Source organism: Balaenoptera borealis (genome assembly GCF_965194805.1).
Source record: "Balaenoptera borealis genome assembly, chromosome: 16".
In the NCBI taxonomy this organism is placed as follows: Eukaryota; Metazoa; Chordata; class Mammalia; order Artiodactyla; family Balaenopteridae; genus Balaenoptera; species Balaenoptera borealis.
In genome coordinates, this window is record NC_138872.1 from 3,609,421 (window position 1) to 3,632,873 (window position 23,453).

At 32.5% G+C, this 23,453-nt stretch overlaps 1 protein-coding gene across 1 annotated transcript in view; it reads left to right on the forward strand.

Annotated features, from left to right (window-relative positions):
- Positions 1-23,453, forward strand: part of SYCP2 (synaptonemal complex protein 2) — an 80,522-nt gene that overhangs the window by 47,281 nt on the left and 9,788 nt on the right. Inside the window, exons 18-35 of the mRNA XM_082361010.1 lie at positions 1,006-1,105; positions 1,956-2,116; positions 3,917-3,986; positions 4,359-4,416; positions 4,953-5,086; positions 5,236-5,675; positions 8,449-8,576; positions 9,369-9,405; positions 11,583-11,653; positions 11,754-11,811; positions 12,295-12,350; positions 12,778-12,835; positions 13,365-13,533; positions 15,501-15,538; positions 16,013-16,183; positions 17,407-17,605; positions 18,849-19,048; positions 23,242-23,332. Of these exons, the coding sequence (XP_082217136.1) occupies positions 1,006-1,105; positions 1,956-2,116; positions 3,917-3,986; positions 4,359-4,416; positions 4,953-5,086; positions 5,236-5,675; positions 8,449-8,576; positions 9,369-9,405; positions 11,583-11,653; positions 11,754-11,811; positions 12,295-12,350; positions 12,778-12,835; positions 13,365-13,533; positions 15,501-15,538; positions 16,013-16,183; positions 17,407-17,605; positions 18,849-19,048; positions 23,242-23,332 (2,239 nt within the window). The remainder of the gene's footprint in view (positions 1-1,005; positions 1,106-1,955; positions 2,117-3,916; positions 3,987-4,358; positions 4,417-4,952; positions 5,087-5,235; positions 5,676-8,448; positions 8,577-9,368; positions 9,406-11,582; positions 11,654-11,753; positions 11,812-12,294; positions 12,351-12,777; positions 12,836-13,364; positions 13,534-15,500; positions 15,539-16,012; positions 16,184-17,406; positions 17,606-18,848; positions 19,049-23,241; positions 23,333-23,453) is intronic.

A 23,453-nucleotide genomic window follows, 5' to 3' on the forward strand; every position in this document is an offset into this window, starting at 1 on the left:
AAAAGATCTTAACCACACTAAAGTTTGAAAAACATTGCACTGTTGTTAAATACACACTGTGTTTTCAATAAGGACTAACTGTCCAAAGCATTTATATGAATAAGTAACTTTTTGGATCTCATTCATTATATACCACTAGAACTGTAATTTCTTTAAGAAGAATCTGCTGATTCAGTAGCTTATTTTCTGGTTCATCTTAGAATTCACATTTCTCCTATCCTTCCCCACCTTTCCTCCATTGCCCCATATACGTACCTACTCAAAACTCCATCAATTTTTTTTTTCTCTGTCTTAGGGGCAGGTGCCTTTTTCAAAACAGCTGTCTTCTCCCTCTTTATGGTTTGTCATCATGTAGTCCTTTGTACGGCATCCTCTGGAACTCCTGTCCCCTGTAGTCCCGCCTCTGCTTATCTACATCTGTTGCTCTTATCAGTCATTCTAGGCTAAAGTTAGAAAATGCACATCTTTTTTGGAACACTAGCTTGTGTGCCACTGAGTCTCTGAACTCCTGTAGCTGCTTTTTACTCCAAAGGCAGTTCAGTCTTCACAGAATATTAATACAGTTTTTTAAATGTGTGAAAGTTTTGAAGGCTTAATGTTATGAAAACTTTCACAAACAAGTTTACATAAATATGTGTTCCAAACATTAGCCTTATGAAATACAATACGAAATTGTGAGCCAATGGTTAACTAGATAAACTGAGTGTCAATAAAATATTTTCAGCTAATATATAAAGGTACTATACTTCTAAGTCTGGATATTCTTTAAATATTCTTTAAAACAGCATCCTTTACTTGTTTCGGCTATCTATTCAATACCAAACATTAGGATAAAATCCTTCAAGTCTGGCTAAACTACAGATATTTCTGGATATCATATTGTTTATAAAATACCATATGTCTTTTCTGTGTAGTCAAGGCAAAATGTTGTGAATAAAATTATAGGATATTTAATTTCAAAAGAGAATGTATATTTAATGTGTTTTTTTTTTCTCATGGTTTAAGATAATTACTCCTAGCAAAAGAAAAATGTCTGAAGCATCAATGATTGTTTCTGGCGCAGATAGATACACTGTGAGAAGTCCAATATTTTTAGTCAGTACATGTAAGTTTTATTGTCTTTGAAGATTCCTAACAAGTATTATTGTTTTAAGCCGGCATTTTTTAAATTCAGGAGTATTTTGGACCTAATTTATCTAGAGGATAATTTGGGGATATAAAAATTAATAAAATATGAACCACAAATGTCTTCTGTCAAAAAATTATAAATGTCTGAGAAGTTTAATGGGTATCCATATAAACATTATTCAGAATATTAATATCCAGCATTAATAATTTGTTGTAATTTTAAGTGGGAGCCAGCATAACATAGTGGATAAAACATTAAATTAATCAGGCTGCTTGGGCTTGTTTCCCCGCTCCTGGGTATGTACTTTGTAGCTAAGTTTAGAACCAGTTTCCTTTCTATGAAATGGGACTAAAGTGTCTAACCTCATCAAATTGTTTAAAGGATTAAATAAAAATTATTCATTAAACAAGAAATGTTGTGAAACATTTAGACAGTGCCTTGTACATACTAAGAGTTAAATAAAAATTTAAAAATAATCTGATACTGTGTACTAGTTGCTATAAACACAGTATTATTTAATCTTTGTGACAATTTAATAGTGACCTTCTGTTCCCAAAATCTGATTGCCTACTGGGAAATTATCTAATATTTGACAAACTTCTCAAACTTAACAGGTCCAAAATAAATTCATCTTTCCACCCTCCCTGCCAGTTTTTCTCCATTTCTTACCTTGGAATATGGCGTCCATATCCAGTTACTCATCTAAGTCAGAAACCTGGGACCCATCTTAGAATCCCCTTTTTTAACCTTCCTCAGCAAAAATTATCTCAGTGAGAGCAACGTAGAAAATCCTACAAATACAGCAGTCCTTTGTCCTCCTTTTTAGCAACACCACGAAGAAGAAGAAGAATTAAACCACCACTGCAAATGATGAGTTCTACAGAAAAACCTGGTGCTTCTAAAACATTGGAAAATGGAGTGGATAATGCTGTATCGCTTAAATCTAGACCATCTGAAGAAAGAAATAGAGGAGATAATACAGACAAAGTAACTTTTCTTTGAAAGCATTTTTAAATAAATTTTTATCAAGTTATTGTAGAAATACATAATTGAGCTAACTACTTTTGCAAGCAGTGATGAGTGTCTCACTTTTCCTACAGTATTGCTTTTTAAATTTTTTTAGATATCATTTATTGTCCTTGAAAGTAAGGTCTTATCAATCATTTACTGTGCTAACAATAAAATTTAGAAATATTCATTCAGTGTAACTGATTTATGCATTCAGTAGGAGAAATGGACTTGCCATCATTCTTTAGTTTATTATACAAATTAGTGTCTGCTATGGGGAAGGTTCTGGTTTAGAAATATAAGACACAAGTGGAATCTGTCTTTTAGTATCTCAAAGTCTAGCATGGGAATTAGACAAATTAATAAGATGATTATAATATTGTATGTGTTCTCAGATGTACATACAGGATGCAGTAGAAACCTAGTAGAGGGGCAGGTGCCTAATCCCACAGCTGGAGGGGAAGCTGAAGATCAGGAGATGCTCTTTTAGGAGATGGAGAGGAGTTAATTTTTGAAGGGTCAATAAAGGTTATTAGTCACATGGACATCGAGGAGGGCATTCTTTCCAGGAAGTTGAAGGGGGGACAGAGCAGGGAATGGATGAGAGAAAGTTGTGTCTTGGAGAAATAGGTAATCAGAGATACAGATAAGTTTGTAGATGAGGAGGAACACCTGAAAGCTTTTGTTTTCTCTGAAGTGTGAGCATGGTGAGCTTCTCTTGGGGACAGAGCCTTGAAGTAGAGGGCTCAGAGACACACAGAGGTTTGGAATAACTACTGAGAGAGAATGGAGAGGGGGAAGAATAAGTACAAGCGTTAGGCAGTGTTGAGGGCCCAGTTCAAATTTAAGACTATGAAGCTTATCATGGCATTAGTTTAGAAGTAAGTATAATTTCCTCAAATAAAGCTTAGCAGCCTTGGTGTTACAGTAAAAAAAAGAAAGATGGTGGATGTAAAAAAATTTTTAATGGTTATGTGGCCGAAAGATAAAGGGTGCAAGAGTTGAAGATACTAGGAAAAAATAGTCAAAGTAATGGTTCAAATTGTCTACCTAAGTGTTTCTTAATAGGGGCAGTATTGTTTAGCTGTGCAGTGTGGTTCTGAATGTTGTAGGATGAGAAGTGTCCTAGGCCTGGGCTTACTTATTGTCAGGAGAGCCCTTCTGTCATTGTGACAACAAAAAACACATCTGTACATTTTCATACTGCTCCTCTCCCAGTAGGGAAGACAGCCAGGATGAGGCAAAATATCTTAGTTAGAGGGTATATTTTTCTGATAGTGATGGCAAATTTTTATTTGGTCTGGGCAGGTGTGTACCTGTGGCTATGGAAAGAGGGAAGCTTGCTACAGTCAAGAAGTTACTTGTGCAGTGGCCAAAACTTTACAAAATAAGTTAATACTTCATAATTTCCGGTTCATATGTATGTTAGTGAAAAGACAGAATAGATGCAGGCTATGAGATCAATAGCAAGAGAAGATACGCCATGGAGGTGCTAGAAATTCTCAGAGAGGAAAATTGAATTATTTTTCTAGCTGTGGCTGAGATCAGAAAATTTGTAGGATCTTCTGCCTCCTTATCTGCAATGAAAGTTACTTTCTTGTGTTTTAGGATAGGCAGTATTCTAGAATGGGCATAATCATTATGAAATAAATAGAAATACTATCCAACTTTTAATAGTAAGGCAAAAAAGTTTTAAACTTTAATACTCTGGCTTTTAAAAGTTGTTTTCATATAATGCCTTAATTCAAATTTATATTAAAATTTCTCCCCTGTTTATAGCATATCGAAACTGCTAAAGTTATAGAAAAGACAGAAAATAAGGACATTGAATTCCCAAACCAAAATTTTAGTAAGTAATCCTTGGTTTAATTTTAGTCATTCTTTATATATATATATATATATATATATATATATATACACACACACACACATACACACATACATATATATATATATATACTCACTTCTCTCTATACTTCCCTTTCATTTATTTGAAAAAAAAGATTTATAATGAATACATTCAGCTTTATGCAAAGAACTTAGAGGTTACAAGGAAATATAATACAGCCTTTGTTCCCAAGAAGTTTGGGTCTGGGAGGGGGAAGATGAGATCAATCAATCTTTCCATCCCAATATGTGAACTTTGATCAAATTCTAGCTTTCATTTTACCCTGCCAACTGCATGAAAAAATGAAAATACCATAATTTTTGTTCTATTTAGGTGAACTCCAGGAAATTGTTCCTGATTCACAGGCAGTGGGAAAAATAGATAAACCTGTGTAAGTATGAGAAAACCTATCAAATCATTTAGCCTATAGTAATGTTACTTTTAGATGAGTGTAATAAATTTAAAGGACAAGGCCTTTATAGTCTTAGAATGTAGTATTGGTTATAGAATTTATCATCTTTCAAGTATTATTATGATCGCACAATGGGGAATAGCCTATATGTTTCTTCAACCAACATAACTCTTTTCAAATTGAGAGACTTAAAATGAATGAGATTTTTAAAACAATAAAGTATGAATGTGAAGAAAATTAACCAAGTTTAGATATACATGAAGACGTGTAAGATATGTGAGATGTATTTAGGTAGATATCAAAATAGTAGCAATAATGGAACCTTCACAATAATATTCTTTAATCTTGATCAATTATATAGTAAATTTTAACTTTCATCAGGACTTATGAGAATAATTTTCATACTTGACTGTTAAATTTCTGTCAATAAACATTGACTAAATAAAAAGAACCAAGGTCTTATATCAGAGTCATAGGCTAATGTTTTGTGATAAGCAAATGAATTTATTTTGCAGGTCACCTGGTATTTTAGACAACATCTGTGGAAATAAAATGCACTCCAAATGGGCGTGTTGGACACCTGTAACAAATATTAATCTGTGTAATAACCAAAGAGCAAGTACTTCATCAGGAGGCACATTTAATCAAGGTGAAACACAGTTTTCTCTGTATATAAAATAGTTGTTCAAGGAAATACTCATTTCTTGAAATGTCTTAACAACTATTTTGGTTTTAACAAATTTTGTATATGATCAGTTTATAAATTTAATAAGGATTAATTTCTCATTTTCCCACTAGATATTGTTATCAACAAAAAACTTACTAAACAAAAATCATCCTCTTCAATATCTGATGATAATTCTCAGGAAATGGGAAAGGTGCAGTATGGGAAAGAAAGAATGCAGCATAACAAAATACATAAAGCAGAAGTAGAAGTTTGCAAAAGAAACAAACAACAACAACTGAATCATTCTAAACATTTGGAGGAGAAAAATATTGAAAATACAAAGCAGAGTGATTGGCATATTGAATCTGAAACTACTTTTAAATCAGTTCTCCTAAATAAGACAGTTGAAGAATCTGTGATCTGTAGGAAGAAATACACACTGTCAAAAGATGTGAATACTGCTATCTGTGATAAAAGCCCTTCTCCTAGAAAAAATGCAAAAAGTCATAGAAAATCAGGGAAAAGATTGACATCTGAATTTAATTCCTGGGATTTGAAACAAAAAAAAATGGTGAGCTTTCAGTGTGTTTTATTTCTGCACACCCATAATATGCCTACTTAATAACATAAAGTGAAAGAAGCTTGATTAATTGCTACAAATTTAGTGTTTGTAATACCCTGTCCTTTTTTTAATTGAAGTATCGTTGATTTACAATATTACGTTAGTTGCAGGTGTATAATATAGTGATTCAATATTTTTATAGATTATACTCCATTTAAAGTTATTACAAAATAATGGCTGTATTTCTCTATGCTGTGCGATTTACCCTTGTTGCTTATCTATTTTATATTTAGTAGTTTGCATCTCTTAATCCCATACCCCTATCTTGCCCCTCTCCTCTTCCCTCTCCCCTCTCCCCTCTCCCCACTGGTAACCACTAGTAATACCATGTTCTTTAATTCAAGCTTAGACTCTGAGAGTGCATGCCTCCTGAACACCTTTCTGACCTCTCCCCCGTCCCAGCCCTGATAGAACCCATGTGCCTGCTGGCACATAGCTGGCATGTAAATAGGTATAGCATGAATGAACCCTGCAGTTCCTTGTCTCCTCTTGTTGGGTCTCTCCCACTCTGTCCCTCAGATTCTTCGGAACATGCATATAGAACTGTCTGTGCCTCTCTTATGGTGCTTACCTTTCTTTTTTAATAAATGGTTATTTTGTGTGTTCTTTCCCCCTGTTTTAACCTATTAGAGTGTAAAGACTATGTTTTACTCAATGTTTGTTTTCCTGCATGGCCTAGCACAGCTTTGCGCATAGTAGCATCTGAAACATTTCTTGGATTATTGCCTTAAAGTTTGACGAGGTTTTTCAAGAAAGTATGGGAGTGGGGTGGAGGAGACTTATCTTCCGTTGTAAATGTTGCTTGTCCTCATTGGAGACTCCACTTCTTCAAATTAATCATCTGTAGAAAATCTCCAGGAGAGTTTTAGCTAGTTTGCACCATACTTTGAGACTGAAAGTTTACTTTTTATAGCAGTTAAAGTTATAAACCTTTTCTTTGGTCATTGCTACCAAGATGCAGATTAAGAAAATTTTCTAATCAGAATACATTTCCACTGCCAGTAATGCAATCGCTTTTTCACTATGCCTTAAGAGATCCAGGTTGTACAGGCCTTCATTTATCTTCCAGAGTATTACTAATACCTGGGTGGCCAAATTTCTAGAGTCAGTGTAAAATGTTCATATATTGGAGCATCTTAGTGTGCAAGTGAAATATTTAGTAGCTAATTTTGCAGTTGTTGTATATAATTAGTTATTATTTCATTTGTCTTGACCAGGCTACTCTTTATTTTGTTTTTAACCTGCAATTCCCTTTTTCTGCCTCATTTGGCTACTTTCTTTTTTAACCAAATCCTTTTGGGTCACTTTCTTCTTGATTCTCAGTACGCTATTCTCTCTTCTTTCTGAAGAAAGGCCCTTGTATCCTTCAATTGTGCTATAATTGTTCTTTAGCTCCAAGGATATTTTTGTTGATTTTTTTGAGGTTTTCTACATAGACAGTGATGTCATCTGTAAACAAAGACAGTTTTATTTCTTCCTTCCCAATATGTATGTAGTGTATTCCCTTTTGTTGTCTTACGGCATTAGTAAGACTTCTAGAATGATGTTGAATAGGAGTGGTGAGAGCAGACATCCTTTCCTTGTTTCTGATATTAGTGGGAGAGTATCTAGTTTCTCTCCATTAATTTATAATGTTAGCTGTAGTTTTTTTTTTAGATGTTCTTTATCAAAGTGAGGATATTCTCCATTCCTAGTTTTCTGAGAATTGTTATTGTGAATGGGTATTGGATTTCGTCAAATGCTTTTGTGCATCTACTGATATGATCATATGACTTTTCTTCCTTAGCCTGGATTATATTAGTTGATTTTCAGATGTTGAATCAACATTGCATACCTGGAATTAATTCCACTTGGTTGTGGGTACATAATTCTTTTTATACATTATTGTATTCAATTTGCTAAATTTTTGGTTGAGGATTTTTGCATCTGTGTTTATAAGAAATATTAGTCTACAGCTTTCCTTTCTTGTAATTCCTTTGATTTTGGTATTAGGATATATTGGTTTCATACAGTGAGTTAGGAGGTACTCCCTCTGCTTCTGTCTTCTGAAAGATTGTGAAAAGTTGTATAATTCTTCCTTAAATGTTTGATAAAACTCAACAGTGAACCCATCTGGGCCTGTTGCTTTCTGTTTTGGCAGGTATTAATTATTGTTTCAATTTCTTTAATAGATTAGGCCTATTCAGATGATTTATTTCTCCCTGTGTGAGTTTTAGTAGAATTTATCTTTCAGGGAATTGGTCCATTTACTCTAGGTTATCAAATTCATGAGCATAGAGTTGTTCATAATATTTTTTTTATTATCTTTGTGATTTATCCATGTGATCCATAGTGATAGCCTCTCATTTCTGATACTAGTAATTTCTGTATTTTTTCTTAATGAACTTGGCTAGAGGCTTATCAATTTTATTGATCTTTTCAAAGAACCAACTTCTGGTTTCCTTCAGTTTTTTATGATTTTTTCCCCCATGGATAGAAACTTTTTTTAATCGCTGCAAAGCACTCTGTACATTTCTATATGTTAAAAGACTTATTCTAAGTTGTTGTAATGCCTAACAAGGCCTAAACTTATTTCTTTTAAAAAAAAAATAATTTCTGACCCCTTTTATTTCTCTTTGTAGTTATTTATAGAATCAGATTTTTTCTTAAATGTTCTTTTCAGCCTTTTTTTCCTTTGAAGGTTAACTGGTAGAGTTTTTAAGTAGCTAACAAATTGTTTCAGAGAGAAGAGTCAAAAGGGAAAGGATTTAGTGATGCAGCAGAATCTTTGATAAGCCAAATTAATAAGAGATACAAACCAAAGGATGGCATAAAGTCTACAAGAAAATTAAAGGAGTCTTTGATTGACAGGTATGTCCTTAAATTTAGAAATGAATATTTTTCTGAGAGGTACAACTAAATTATTTTACCTAGTTTTAAGGTTAGTTTTAAACATATGTCCAAATAATGTAACTTTCCATTAGAAAACACAGGTACTTATTTACTTTTATAAATAGAATCTGTTTAAATTATATAGAAAGGGAACTACAATTGAAATTAGTCATTCTAGTATCTGATTACATTTTATAAAGTATCAAGAGTACCATATTGATACAGCATACCATTTCAGAAATAAATCTTTAGGATATAGACATTTTAGAAATGTTATTTATTGAGCCTAGTGATAAGTAAGACTAAATATATTTACATATATTGCTTAATAAAATATGAAATTTAAATGAGCTGAAATGAGTTATTTTGTATTGTATATATGTATTCCTTGTTTGCAATCTTTCTGAAGGTTTTTTTTTATTATAAAATGTTTCTTTATAGGCTTCCAGGTAGTTAATTCATGTTTAAGTTAATTCTGACTTTATATGGCATAAAAAAAATTACTCTCATGGCAGAACCATTCATTTAAATCGTCTGGCACCTCCTGCCGCATGAGTGATTCAACTTAGACTTAAGTTTTATTGTTGCTGTTTACGGTGTGTGGAGTTGCAAAAATATCAGACTAAGACTGTTACATATCAGTTATTTGTAGCATATTGAATGTAGACTTAGTGATCCAAATATGTTTTACCTTATATAATATGGATTTTATGAAAAACATTCTACTGACATTTAATTGCCTTTTTAATTTTGACAAAACCTTTTTTATAGTGGTTTTTCAAACAAATCTGATCTACAGCTCAGTAAGGTAAGTTTCATGTATTTAACTACACCAAATGTATAGTCAAACTCTATGATATTTGACTTTACAGTAAAATAGAATAGTAGTAGGATGGAAGTAGATTTAATGTTTTCAGCATATTGAAAAATGGATTAAACAACTGACCAGATTAGTGGCAAGTACTCAGAAAAGCCCACTAAACTTCTGTTCTACTTTTCAAAGAAAATGCTTCTTTTACATACATGTGTGATATTTTTACTTTTTGGTACATGATTCAGTACCATTTTTTCCCTAACTTATCACATCTCTCTTGACAATAAGATCATTCTGAAGTCCATATTTTTGATAAAAACATTTATTATTCATCCAGGTTTAAAATATCAATTATCTTTGATTTATTCCTCACAATTATCTCCAGTTAATTTCAAGTTTTGAGCTTTACCTTCTGTAAGTTCCTCTTGAGTCTTCCCTCTCCTGCCTGTGCCAACTCCTATTTTTTTTGTTTGAGCTCTAATTTCTAATCCCTGGGTTATTATAATATCCTTTATGTAATTCTTTTTGTCTCTAGTATTTTCTCTGTGCCAATCCATTCATTACATTCAATACTAGCTTTATTACTTTCCAAAGCATGCAGCTTCAATCATGTCATTCTCTTATTGAGAATCCTTCTTTGGTCTCTATTGGTTTTTTTTTTTTTTTAACATCTTTATTGGAGTACAATTGCTTTACAGTGGTGTGTTAGTTTCTGCTTTATAACAGAGTGAATCAGCTGTACGTATACATATATCCCCATATCTCCTCCCCTCCTTATTGAATTAAGTGGAGACTTAAGCTGGCTCCCTAGACCTCTTAAAAGTCTGTCTTATTTCCTAAAGTTAGTTCCCTAGACATGTCTTATTTAGCTGAAACATAATAAATTGAGATTCCCTGAAGTGTCTTTCCTAAGTGTTTATTCTTTTTCTTCCCCCTTTGGAAAGAACTTCGAAGCGAGTCGCCAGGTTCTTTCACCCTCTTTTCTCCTTGTCAGAACTTTATTCCTCCTTGCAAGCCTTGCTTCAGAGTCTACCTTCTTTATGAAAACTTTCTAAGGTGCCCTAACTCAAAATCCAAATGGGCAAGAATTCTGAATCTGTGCGATAATGTCTTTGTACCTTTTTATTAACTATTGCAGTTCTTTTTTTCTCTCTTCTGTCTTCTACTAGAATGCAACTGTTTAGAATCATCTTTGTATCCTATATAAGTAAGACCTTTGCTCACACTTGTATCTTCTTTAATACCTGCTCATTTTTGGATCTTCAGTAATACTTAGCAAACACTGGTATGCAAAAGATGAATTGAGCAAATGTATCTAAACAATGGTAAAAATCATTTTGGAAAGGACAAGTCAGATCAGTGATTAGAGGAGTAAAATACTGAAGGATAAACTTTTTGGAATAATGTAAACTATTTTATTATAAAACAGCCAAAAGAAATAATAAAATTGAAGATGAATCACAACTAAAATGAATATTTTAGTTTTAATATTTCCAACTTCCAGATATTAAATTAGACTTCTAATTGTTTCTGATCAGTAATCAATCATTCAGTGATATTTGTGTACTTAATTATAGTTAAATTACTCTAATAACATAATTACACACTTAAGTATGTTAAAATTTTATTTAACTTCTTTTCTGCCTACTTTTTGATCAGATTGAATATACTTTGAGCAGTGGGCTATAGGAATAAATGTACACACATCTTTCCCTAATAATACTAGTTGATTGATACAATTTTGGCTCTTTCACATGAGATTTTACATAAACCGTAGCCTCTCCTGAAATTTTTCTATTTAACAGTTTAAAGCAAATGAGATTCTGGGGGAAAAAAGTAGAAGCATGATTGTTTTGTGATCCTAGAATCACTTAAATTCAGCTTGTAGAATACCAGTGAGGTCATTTACCTATGTCCAGTAATGTCAATAAATATTAAAGATATAAGGATCGTTTGTATTTGATTTGTAATACTTTCTATTATGTTCTCAGTTAACACTTAAGTCTTCAATATTTTTTAAAGTGTGGATGTTTATAAAGAAACTCACAAATGTAAAATTTATATTAGTAGAAACAACTAGATAATATATGAAAATTTAGTTGCATCTGTTATTTGTTTGACAAGTAATATACCAGTTTGAATGGTTTTATGTAAATTTCTTCTGTATTTAGGAAAAGGTTCAGAAAAAAAGTTATAGACAGTTGAAGACTACTTTTGTTAATGTTACTTCTGAATGCCCATTGTAAGTAAGTTTTCATAAATCTTAAAAGTTTTCTTCATATTTGAAGACAATAAATTTATTTGTTGTATAATGAAGTTAATATTTCTCTTCATTTTTACAGGAATGATGTTTACAATTTTAATTTGAATGGAGCTGATGAGCCTATTATAAAACTTGGAGTAAGCTAGAAATCAGAAGTTTGTATTTTGTACAAAATACTAAATTTTGTATTTAGTTATTCAGTATTTATTTTGTATTCACCATGCAGTTATTAGAGCATGTTTTCTAATTTCCATCCTCTTATAGATATGCTTTAAAATATTTTAACGTATATTATTAAATTCTTCAAAATTTATTTTGTACCAACCTAGGTATTTTTGGTTTTCTTTCAAATCTTTTGGACTGAAGTAGAGAAAAATGAGTAACTGGGGCAACAAGAAAGTCACTTTCTTTACTGATGCAACAGATTTAATCTTATTTGTTTTTAATATAGTTTATATTATTAGCTTTCTTCTTAAATATAAAAACATTTTAGTAAGATTAATTTTATTGTCACATCTTACATGAAGTTATAGAAACAAGATTTTTATGTTAATTTCTTTTAATTGTTGTTTACCTTCTTTTAACACTAAGAAATTTTTTAATGCTTATTCATAATATAGATCCAAGAATTTCAAGCTACAGCTAGAGAAACCTGCGTGGATAGTTCAATAACATTGTAGGTATTTTTATTATAATTAGATGGATCAGTTTAAAATACAGTTTTCTCAGTTGTTCTTTTTCTTAAATTATTTCCTCCCAGTTTGACATTTTAACATATCAAAAGAGAGAATAAAAATGCTGTCATAACTACTCCTATTATTCTATCATTTTAGCATTTACTTCTAAAATTAATTTGCAGATTCTGTACACTTAACATTAGTTGGAAGCTGAAAGGACTTAGTCTTTTCATCTAACCTTGTTACTTTATAATTAACTGAGGTCAGAGAGAATAAGTGACTTGGCCACATTTATATAGGGACTTAGTAAAAGAGTTAAGGCAGAAAACCCAGGTCTGCAGAAAACCCAGGTCTAACTGTCCAGTTGCATGCTACCTTAAGAAAACAAGTAATTAAGATTTAAATTAATGCATATTTTTGTTTAAGGTTAGGTTTAAGGAATCATTATGAACTTGAACCTTCTCTCAAAACAAAAGATAAAAGAGTAAGTTATAATATCCTAATGTGTCTATTAAAATCAGTATTTCTTTTACTAATTTTTCAATGCCAAAGATTATCCCAGAACTGGAAAACAAAAATATTCGGATCATTTTTTTTTTTTTACTCTGGAGATTATCCATGTTCCTATTTTGACTTTTCCTATGGTCTCTGAGCTATTTGTAATCATCTAGTAATAGAAAATATGACAACCTTAGTTACTCTCTTCAATGGTATTAGGTTTTGTCTCTACGGAAGTAAGCTGTTCTGATTTAACTTTTAATTAACAACAACATTGACAGCAAAATATAAATCTCAATCTCTGATCTGGATTTCTGAGTGATTTTATTGGATAGGTCCTTAATGCCAGATAGATGATTTAGTGTGCTAAAAAAAAATGAGAAGTTAGTTTTTCTGAGTTTTTTGGTGGGTTTTTTAATTTTATTTTATTTTTTTGGTTTAACTTCCTTTATATGACATATAATAAGCCAGATTCCTTCATCTATTACAAGGATTGTGTTTTTTTGTTTTTATAGACTGTAACTAATCATAAAAAGAAAAATCTCTTTAGTGATACTGACACAGAATACAAATGTGATGACAGCAAGACCGATATTAGCTGGCTAAGAGAACCAAAATCAAAACCACAGCTAATAGACTACAGCAGAAATAAAAATGTGAAGAAACATAAAAGTGGGAAATCAAGTAAGAAATCACTTTTTAGAGAAATGCTGTAAATGATTTTACCATTTCGACTGTATGAAATACTTTGTTGGTTGATAAATGTGTTTTTGTTATGTAGTGTTTATAATTACATACTCTTTTGAATAGGAAAAAAAAGTATGAAAGTAAATAACACCAAAATGCTACAGCAGTTTTTCTTTTTGTTTTATTATTTTTGGTAATATGGTTATATTTAAATTTCTTTTTTATTGGAACCTTTAGGGACACAAAATATGGTTTATCATAATCTTTGGTTCATGACACACTCTCATTTCTCTACTCATGGCCTACTATTCAGTTATTTAGCTAATTACTGTGAGTAATGTATTAAGTACTTATGAACCCAGCACCGTAAACAAAATCAAAGCTTGGACAACACCCCACTCCCTGCTTTTTAGGAATTCATATAGATGCAATAAAAATTTATTGAAAGGAAAACTATTTTCTTGCAGAAATTTTTTTGCCAAAATCTTTCACAAAATGTTTTCCTAGCATAAGTCTTCTGCTTCTTGAAGTAGCTGGATAAGAGTTTGAGTTATGCATTTTTGGCTAGACATAATGGCCATTTTCATAGCTTAGATAAATTTCAGTGTTTACTAAACCACAGAGATTTTATATATTCCATTTTTAAAAGAAGGTAACATAACTCTGAGCTTTTAAATTTATATTTGTTTTAAGGGAATCAGTTTTTATTTTCTTTCAGGATAAAAATAATTGTTAGTGACCTGTGGGAGTTGGGGGAGGGAACGATGGCTTAAAAAGAAGTAAAAATAGAGGAAATAGGAAATGAACTTTGGCATGTGTTTAGAAATGAGGCTGAATCTTGAAAACAGATGAGAGTTCAATCATATACATGAGGAAGAGAAGTAATAGGATTAACATATATATATAAGAGACAGTAGGAAATAGCATAGTGTACTCAGGAAGTGCAGTATCGGGGTAGTTGGAATGTAGATCAGACTTGTGGTAAAATGTTGAAAAATGTGGCTGGGTCTAGTCACAGTGTGTGGACTTTGAAGCAGTGTGTTATAAGCCAAGGAGAAACATGATAAGATTCACATACTCTCAGGGACCTTATAGTCTAGTAGGAAGATGTATAAGTAAAGACATTTATGACATGGGAAGTTATTAAAGGTTAGAATACTGAAGTCAGTAAATACTCTTAAAATAGAACACTTCTGAGTGAATTGTTTTGTTTTTATGGTTGAATGACAGTGAGCCAATATGTACGAGCTGGTTTATTGCCAGGAATACCTTGGATAATCCCAATTCATTATTATTTCCTTGGCTGGGATAAGCCCAGTTCTTAGGCTTCAGTGAATATTTAGAAAGTGGAAATTGTCCTGGAAATGCAAAAAAGGGAATAGGGACTGAAGCAACTCTTAATAATATGGGTAAATCTTAGAAACATAATGATGGGTGAAAAATAAAGCAAATCATAGAATATTTCATATAATGTGATACTGTTTTATAAAGTTCATTATATTGTCTAGGGATATATATCTGTGAAGTAAAACTTTAAAAGCAGGTGACTAAGAAACAGATTTCAGGATAGTGATGACCTTTTGGCAGAGGGGATATGGAGGATCGTGTAAGAGGGAGTACACAAAGTAGATTCAGTATTATTCATAATCTGGTTCTTAGTGGAATGGTAGATTCATGGGTGTAACTTTATAATGTATGTTACATATTCTCTTGTATGTTTAAAAGTGTATACTATAAAATAAAGGAGAAGAAGGGAAATTGGTAATTCATGTTGTACCGAACTATACTGTAAAAGTTTATCACTGTCAGTTTAGTCTTATCTTGAAACTTAAATTTTTGAATGAGTTTAAAGGTATATTCTTATTGTTTTTATGATTTTAACTTACATGCAGAAGTATTCTAACAATTTTTAATGTCAGTTCTTATCTATTTGAAAAATTTAACCTTATTTTCTTGAATTGCAGGACCATCTTTGGAAAGGGGACAGCCAAGATCTAAAATGGTAAAACCAGGAAGTCTGTGTTCAAACATCCCTTTAAAATTATTTTTCTCCTTGTAATGAAAAAATATCATTTGTCCCCTCATAATTTTATCCTTGTTATCAGTTCCTTGTTTTCTATAATTGTTCCAAGCTTTGCACACTTATTTCTACCTTCTGCCTTTTTGAATCATGTTGACTTGTTTTAAGTCTATTTTATTCTGTGGTTGTAGGTATTTCTGATATCTTTTCCTTTCTCTCTCTCTTACTTTAGTTACGTAATATGTATCAGGCCTCACAGAGCTTTAATGATAAGGATAAAAAGGTGATAAAGATATATTTGAAATGGAAAGATAAAATCCAGTCATTTTAAAAGTATTCATCAGGAATCTTTTTATTCCTACAAATATACAGATCTTGTCACAGTGCCAATTTTGTAGCAAATAGCTTGTATCTCAAAATATTGATCTAATATATTCAGGAATTTTTCTCCTAAAGACACCCAACAAAAACATCACCAAAAAGGTAGATGAGACAGTTCCAGATGGGAGAACGAGACTTCCACGACGAGCCGCAGAAACCAAAAAAAATTATAAAGATCTCTCAAATTCAGAATCAGAGAGTGAACAAGAATTTTCACATTCATTTAAAGAGAAAGTGCTAGTAAAGGTAAATAGATACAATTCAGATTAATAGTTTCTAAAAGCCTTTTAAAATACTAAATATAGAATATATTTTTGTAAGAATGTCAGATTTATCTTGTCACTTCTTTTTAAGATTTAACCTTCCATATGAGAAAACTTATATAACAATTCTAAAAATTGATCCTTAGGCAATATAATGTTAAAATTTATAATAAGTTGGCATTATTGTTACAAAACAGATGTTTGACTCTAGTAAAATTATAACTTTAAGATAATATCTTTGAATTAGAGAAGTACTTGGTCTTTCCAAAATTATGCTTCAAGAAACTACAGACTGTTGGGAAGCTGTGGATCTTTTTCTTGAATGAAAGCAAAAATATTGGATCTGAGGTTCTTTCCATACCCTGCCCCACCTCTGTTCACCCCTGACTTCTAGAGAGATGAGGGAACTTACCCAAGGTCACACAGCTAGGAAATGGTTAAAAAAAAAAAAAGATTTGAACTCAAAAGAGTCTGGCAGGTCTCTGATCATTACACTGTTCTCATTTTAAATCATTAAACCTCCATCGCCCCCTGTTATCTCTTACCTGGAAGAACTTAAGGACTTCATAACTTACCTCCACATTTTCTTATCGCTTCCTACTTTAATTTACTATGCAAATAGTTACGTAAATCTTACCAAGCCAACTCTCATCTTACGTTCTTCAAAGGAAAACCCTGAAAATCTCCAAATAGACATTCAAAACATCGAAATACCTTTCCAAGCTTATTTTCTCACTTCCCCAGTATATACACAGAACTGTAACAGTCAAATAGAATAACCTGTGACTGCCAAACAAGACCTGTGCTTCTCGCTACCTTTGCTCATATCAGTCGTCCTCCATACTCTCAGTATGTTCCCTTGCCATCTTCTTTTACAGACTCCTGAGCGTGTTGAGTACCATGAAATTGGGGAACTCCTTCTGGTTTCCCTAAACTGGAAATCATCTTCTTTGAACCGTTATAGCATTTTATTTGTATCTATTAGGATATTTATTATAGTCTATAATATTTTCCTGTGAATTTGTCATATGCTTTCTTGTATATTAGAAGGTCTTTCACTACTCATGCTGAGGCCCCTGTTATGCCTGTATGTAGTGATACAAGGCATTTAATAAATAATTCAATGTAATTTAATTAAATTGTTTTATGTGTCCAAGTATAAATTATTTGTATTCGAGTATAATTGAAAGATACCAATACATTTAGGAGGAGAAGATCCATTCCAGACGCAAAACCATGAAACTGCCAAAGAAACAGCAGAATTCCTTCACTGCCGAAACACAAGAGGATGTATCAAAAGAATGGAAAAACTCATCTCTACTGAAAGATACTATAAGAGATAATAGCCTTGATCTATCTCCTGTAACTTTATCTGGGAGTCCATCATCTATAGAAGTAATGAGATGTCAGTATCATTTTTTTCTTTTAGTTGAATGTTCATTAATTTTCTATTATAACTAATTATATGAAAATACAATTTGAAGACTAATTTTGAGGGATATGTTTAAGATTTTCAGTAATCAAAACTTCATTTTTAAACTAGTTAATGCTAGGAACTTGGTCTTTGCTAAGTAGACTTGGGAACAATATTACTATGACACTGAAGTTTTACATGTTAGGAAGTTAAAGACCAAATGCTTTAATATAGAAAATATTTAATGTATACTTACAAACTATAATATGAAAGCTTGAATAAACATTTATGTTTTTAGCTCAAAATATATTTAATAAGAGGGAAATAATGATGGGAATTTCTATTTTCTCATTTTTATATTTCATTGACAAAATTCTCCAAGAAATATCATGGTCAATCTTTGGACCTGTAGTGGATTATCTTCATAAACAATTAAAGTTTTGCTTTTATTTAAAAATAATTGGGAAAGAAAAAATTTATTCTTTGGAGCTCTGGTATATGTATATATTTTTCTAGTATAGAAACTATAAGTTTCTACTTTTAATATCTTTTTCATTTCCCTTTATGGATATTTTAAAGCATTTCTAAGTGTCTGTCATTTTAGCTAAAATTCAAGACCATTCAACACCAGTTAATGTACATTTCCTCTAAAGTAGCTACTTTGTTCTTTTCTAGAGTATTTTCATAATGCTTGGGACCACTGTCATCTCAGATAAGCACACATTCAGAAGACAGATGCACATGCCCTGATTTGATCTGAAAACTGTCTGTCTGAGAATTCATTTATACTAAGACTTATTTCAGCCATGAATTTTCTCATCTATATATAAAGGATGTAGACCAGATGATTTCCCAAGCCATTTCTAACCATAAAATTCTGTGACTTTAATATATATCAGTACTGGTGTCAAAATACTCAAGATAATAATTAGGTTGGTCATTATAGTGCAGCCCATACTATAGATATTGGTGTTTGAAAATGTTTTGAAAGTTCTTATAGTTACAATTTTGTTTTAAATTGAGCCATTAATATTTTTCAAAGTCTTATAAAAATATTTTACACTTAATTTTATCTTGATTTATTGAACATTTATCCTTTCTAAATACAGCTAAGATTTGAGGATTTGATAAATTACTATATTTTTTAGAATTTAAATTAATAATACTACTTCTAAAGACGTCAGTGATTAACACCTGCCATCTCTTTTTGTTTGTGTTTTGTGAGGCAATATAGGTATAGAGAAAATAACAGAAAGGGATTTTACTCAGGATTATGGCTGTATAACAAAACCAGTATCACCTTGTCCAAAAATTTCATCACCTGAATCCTTAAACAGTGGAGTTGGAAGTCCAATAAAGTCACCCAAGAACAGTGAGAAGAATTTACTATGTACAAGAGAAAGTTGCTCACCAATTCCACGATCATTCTTTTTGGTAAGGAAAAAATGTATATATATTTTTTCCTTTATTAGATATACCTGAAGGGAGTAAATCATTTGCCTCTAATCTTAATCAGATATACAGTGCTTGTCTATTTAAGGTTTTGAGTTTGGTCTGGGGGCGAGAAGGAACCTACCAATAAGTAAAACAGCCTCAGTGAACTAACAGACTGATACATACAGGAGAAAGATGTAGTGGTATGAGAAGTACAGAGTACTGATACGAATTCTGTGATAGGAACAATCACTTCCAAAGAGGTACTACTTATTTGTCTACATGTCAGAACTACATTTCCTAGGTTGGAACAGGCTTATTCCTGCAACACAGGCACTTCTTTCTGGTTTCACCATAACTCGAAGTCTGTAACCTTTTAGTTACTAAATCACAAGTTGGCAAAGCAAACTGACAAAGAATATAGTTGAAAACAGTATAACTATAGCATTTGCTTTAGAGATTTGTAAAGGAACTTTAGTAGTTAAATGGCATGAATATTAACGTAATGGTATATTGAAAAAGTCTTTATTCTGCTGCTCATGTATTGTTATATGTACCGTTTCTTATTAATAAAATATGTACATATGCTCAAAAGTCTTTTAAAAAGGTATTAGAGAAAGGAATCAATTATGGGTCAAAGTGAGGGAGTGTAGCTAAAAATATAATGTCTATGAGGAGTAGTTTGTAGTTTGAATTCTGCTTTTTTTTTTTCTTAAGTTGTTTGTACTATGGTACCAGTTTACAAAACCCACCTCACCTCCTTGGCTTGGGCTCTATAGATGGCTTAATTTGGAGAATTTCGAAGTAGTGATAAAGCTACAGAACTGATTGCCAAACAGAATCTTTTATGAAACCTTCAGTGTGCCAAACATAAAAATAAAAAAAATGCAGTTATGCTGTTTAAAGCAGATGGGTCTAAACCGTGGCCTACACACCGCCCTCCCTCTCTGATAACCCCCCAAAAGCACCTTTGCAAGACTCTTAATTTCTACAGACCACAATTTAAAACCGTTTCCCACTAGACCATCATCCCATGGTCCTTTCTCAGTATTGCTCTGTCATCCCTCCTTTCCTTGAATCCTTTCTCCCTTTAGTATCCCATCTTGCAAATCTCAACACCTAGGTCATCCCCACCCACCTGCTTTGATGCAATCTGTGCTAGATGGAATTTTAATTGTTACATATTTATTGGCTGGACATTTACAGGAGACATTGTGTTTCCCATTTACTGTTGACTCTTAATTAGGTATTGGAAATTTGCTATATAAATTAGTTGTGCCAGCTTACACTCTCCAACAATGCTACGTGGTAGTGCCCATTTTTCTACAGTTTTTTGCCCATCTGATGAGTGTAAAGTGCATCTGACTTTAATTTGCATTTTTCAGATTAACAGCAGCATCAGTGAGTATTTTCATATTTTTTGGCCACTTTGTAAACTGTTTTTTCTAATTTTTAAATTGCATAGTTTGATTTTTCCTATAAATTTGTAGGAGTTCTTACTATATTCTGGAGATTAATTCTTTATTGGTTATATACAATGCAGACTTTTTTATTTATTTATTTATTTTTGGCTGTATTGAGTCTTCGTTTCTGTGCGAGGGCTTTCTCTAGTTGCGGCGAGCGGGGGGGGGCCACTCCTCATCGCGGTGCGCGGGCCTCTCACTATCGCGGCCTCTCTTGTTGCGGAGCACAGGCTCCAGACGCGCAGGCTCAGTAGTTGTGGCCCACGGGCCTAGTTGCTCCGCGGCATGTGGGATCTCCCCAGACCAGGGCTCGAGCCTGTGTCCCCTGCATTGGCAGGCAGATTCTCAACCACTGTGCTACCAGGGAAGCCCCCCAGACATTCTTTTTCTAGTATGTAGCTGTCTTTTCACTTAGTTAAATCAAAATATGATCTAATGAAATTTACCAATCTTTTGTTCTTCAAGAAATCCTTCCCTCAGTTATTGTCATAAAAATATTTTCCTTTCTTGTACAGATGTTAGTTTTAACTTTGAGGTTTTCCATCTTCCTAGGCTTCCTCTTTGCATATCGATAGTGAATTAGTGCAACATCATGCATTGGATACCCCTCCTTTCTCCATCATTTGTGATGCCAGTTTGGTCACAGCCTTGGCAACCACATGGGTCAGCTGTTTGGCCAGTAAAATATAGAACAGTGCCTGTCTGTCTTCGAGCTAATACAACATTGCTTCAATTAGTGTAGTTTTATGCTTACAGGGGTTTCACCACCCCCATCCTCACCCTCATCTCATTCTGCTTCTAAATTCTCTTGGCCCTATAGTTGTCCGATAAAACTTAGGATTAGTTTGTCTAAGGGAAGAATTGCCATTTCCCAGTATCGTTACTGAGATTTCTCATCGACATATTTCATTTTTCTCTCTACTTTTTGGTCTTATTTCCAACAAAGTTGTGTCAAATCTTCCACAAAGAAAGTTGTACTTCTGCAGTGTTTAATGGGCCTTTTTCTTTACTGTACGTAAAAAAAAAAACTTTAAAACAATTGTTTTCTGGATTTTTAACTTTTTGCTTTTGTGTAGAAACACTACTGATTTTTATATGTCCCCACACCCTTGGCAAATTCTCTCATAATCGCCTGCCTAGATTCTCTTGTATTTTGAATATAATCATAAACTTTTTTTTATGGTAATTTTTGCATTTTCTCTTCCAGTCCTTATACTGCATGGTCTTTTCATTTTTAAGGTTACTATGACCTGTAGAGCAGTGCTAAATAGATACCATACTACCATGCATGCTTATCAATAGTTTTTGGTAGATACTTGTTATCAGATTAATGTTCTAATTGTTTAAGTGCCTTTTTTTCAGTTATGAATGGGTGTTGAGTTTTAGTAGTGAATGAGTTACTCCCTCAAAATTTAAGTAGTTTGGTTTAATGTTGTTGTGTTTTTCTTACTTTAGTTTTCTAACTTCCTTTGGGTTTCTGTGTGTCTTGTTCATTCATAGCCCAGTTAAGAATAATACTATTGTGAATAGAAACAATATAAATTCTGTGGTACAGTTGGCCCTCCATATCCATCGGTTTCACATCTGTGGATTCAACCAACTGTGGATCACTATTTTATATATGGGACGGTAGCATCAGTGGATTTCGATATTTGTAAGGGGTCCTGGAACTGAATCCGCCCCACAGATACTGAGGGAGGAGTGTACTTATACAGGAAATACAAAAATTGCAACAGCTATTCAGATGTAAGCAGTTATAGGTCAGAAAAAATTTATGGAAATTGAACCTCCAAATATGAAAATCATATTTGAAGCAAAAGAGGGGTATATATGGTAGTGTATCCATCAAGCTTTCCTTAAACTAAGTTGGTTCTTATAAGAATCAGATTACGGGCCTTTAGTAATAGTTATTATAATTTAGTATTTTTCAACGGTTATTATCTGAAAATGTGATGTTTAAAATATGTAGGATGGTTTGATCATAGAAAAAAAGTTGAAATTTTTAAAATGAGATGGTCTTAAATAGGCTATCACTGCTAAACCACTGACATATTTATAATTAGGACTTTCTGGTTTCATGATCATACAGGAATTTGGGTGAGCTTTTTTTCCACTACAGAAGTCCACCAATCCATCAACAAAAATATTTTAATAACCTATAAAATACAGAATGTTAAGATAGAATTTTACAGCTTGGAGTGGGCTGGGTTTTGACCTGGACCTAAGCGGATAGGTTGGTATATACAGACCGACTGGAGAAGCAGCAGTGACCTAAGTACAGAAGGGCCACCAGAAGTGGACATGCATTTTCATAAAACAGGAAAAAGACTAATTTGACTGTAACAAACTTGTGTATTGAAACAGTAAGACACAAGGTTAGAGGACAAAAATATGGCTTAAAGATATAGCTTAGAATTTTCTTTTCTATGGCTTCCCATTTCCTGACTCAAATAAAGAAATCAAAATCCTAATAAGGAAGAACTGAAAAGTAGGAGTAGTTTAAAAAAGCCAGCTCAAAACTATTGCTGTAATTTAAGATTGAGGTTAACATAAGAATTTAGGTAAATGCATGGTAGTGTGAGACATAAAAAAGGTATAGAAACAAAACAATCTGAAAAAAAGAATTGATAGCATTTGCAATTTACTGTCTTTAGGGTTTGAGAAAGATGGTCAAAGGTGAATCCAAGAGTAATTACAGAATTTTTTTCCTATTTCTGATACATACTTTAGGAAAGTCATTCAGCATCTCCATTATCCATGTCTAGTGAAGGAAGAGAGAAAATATGGTGTGGCATGTCCTATGACTCCACTCATGTATCAGGTTTGTAGTCAAAAGAGTTGCTTTTTAAAAAACATGTTAATCACCAAAATACTACTGTGAAATTTCATCTGAGGAAATTATATATTTTAAGTCAATTTAGTTAATGTTAAAATGAAAGTAA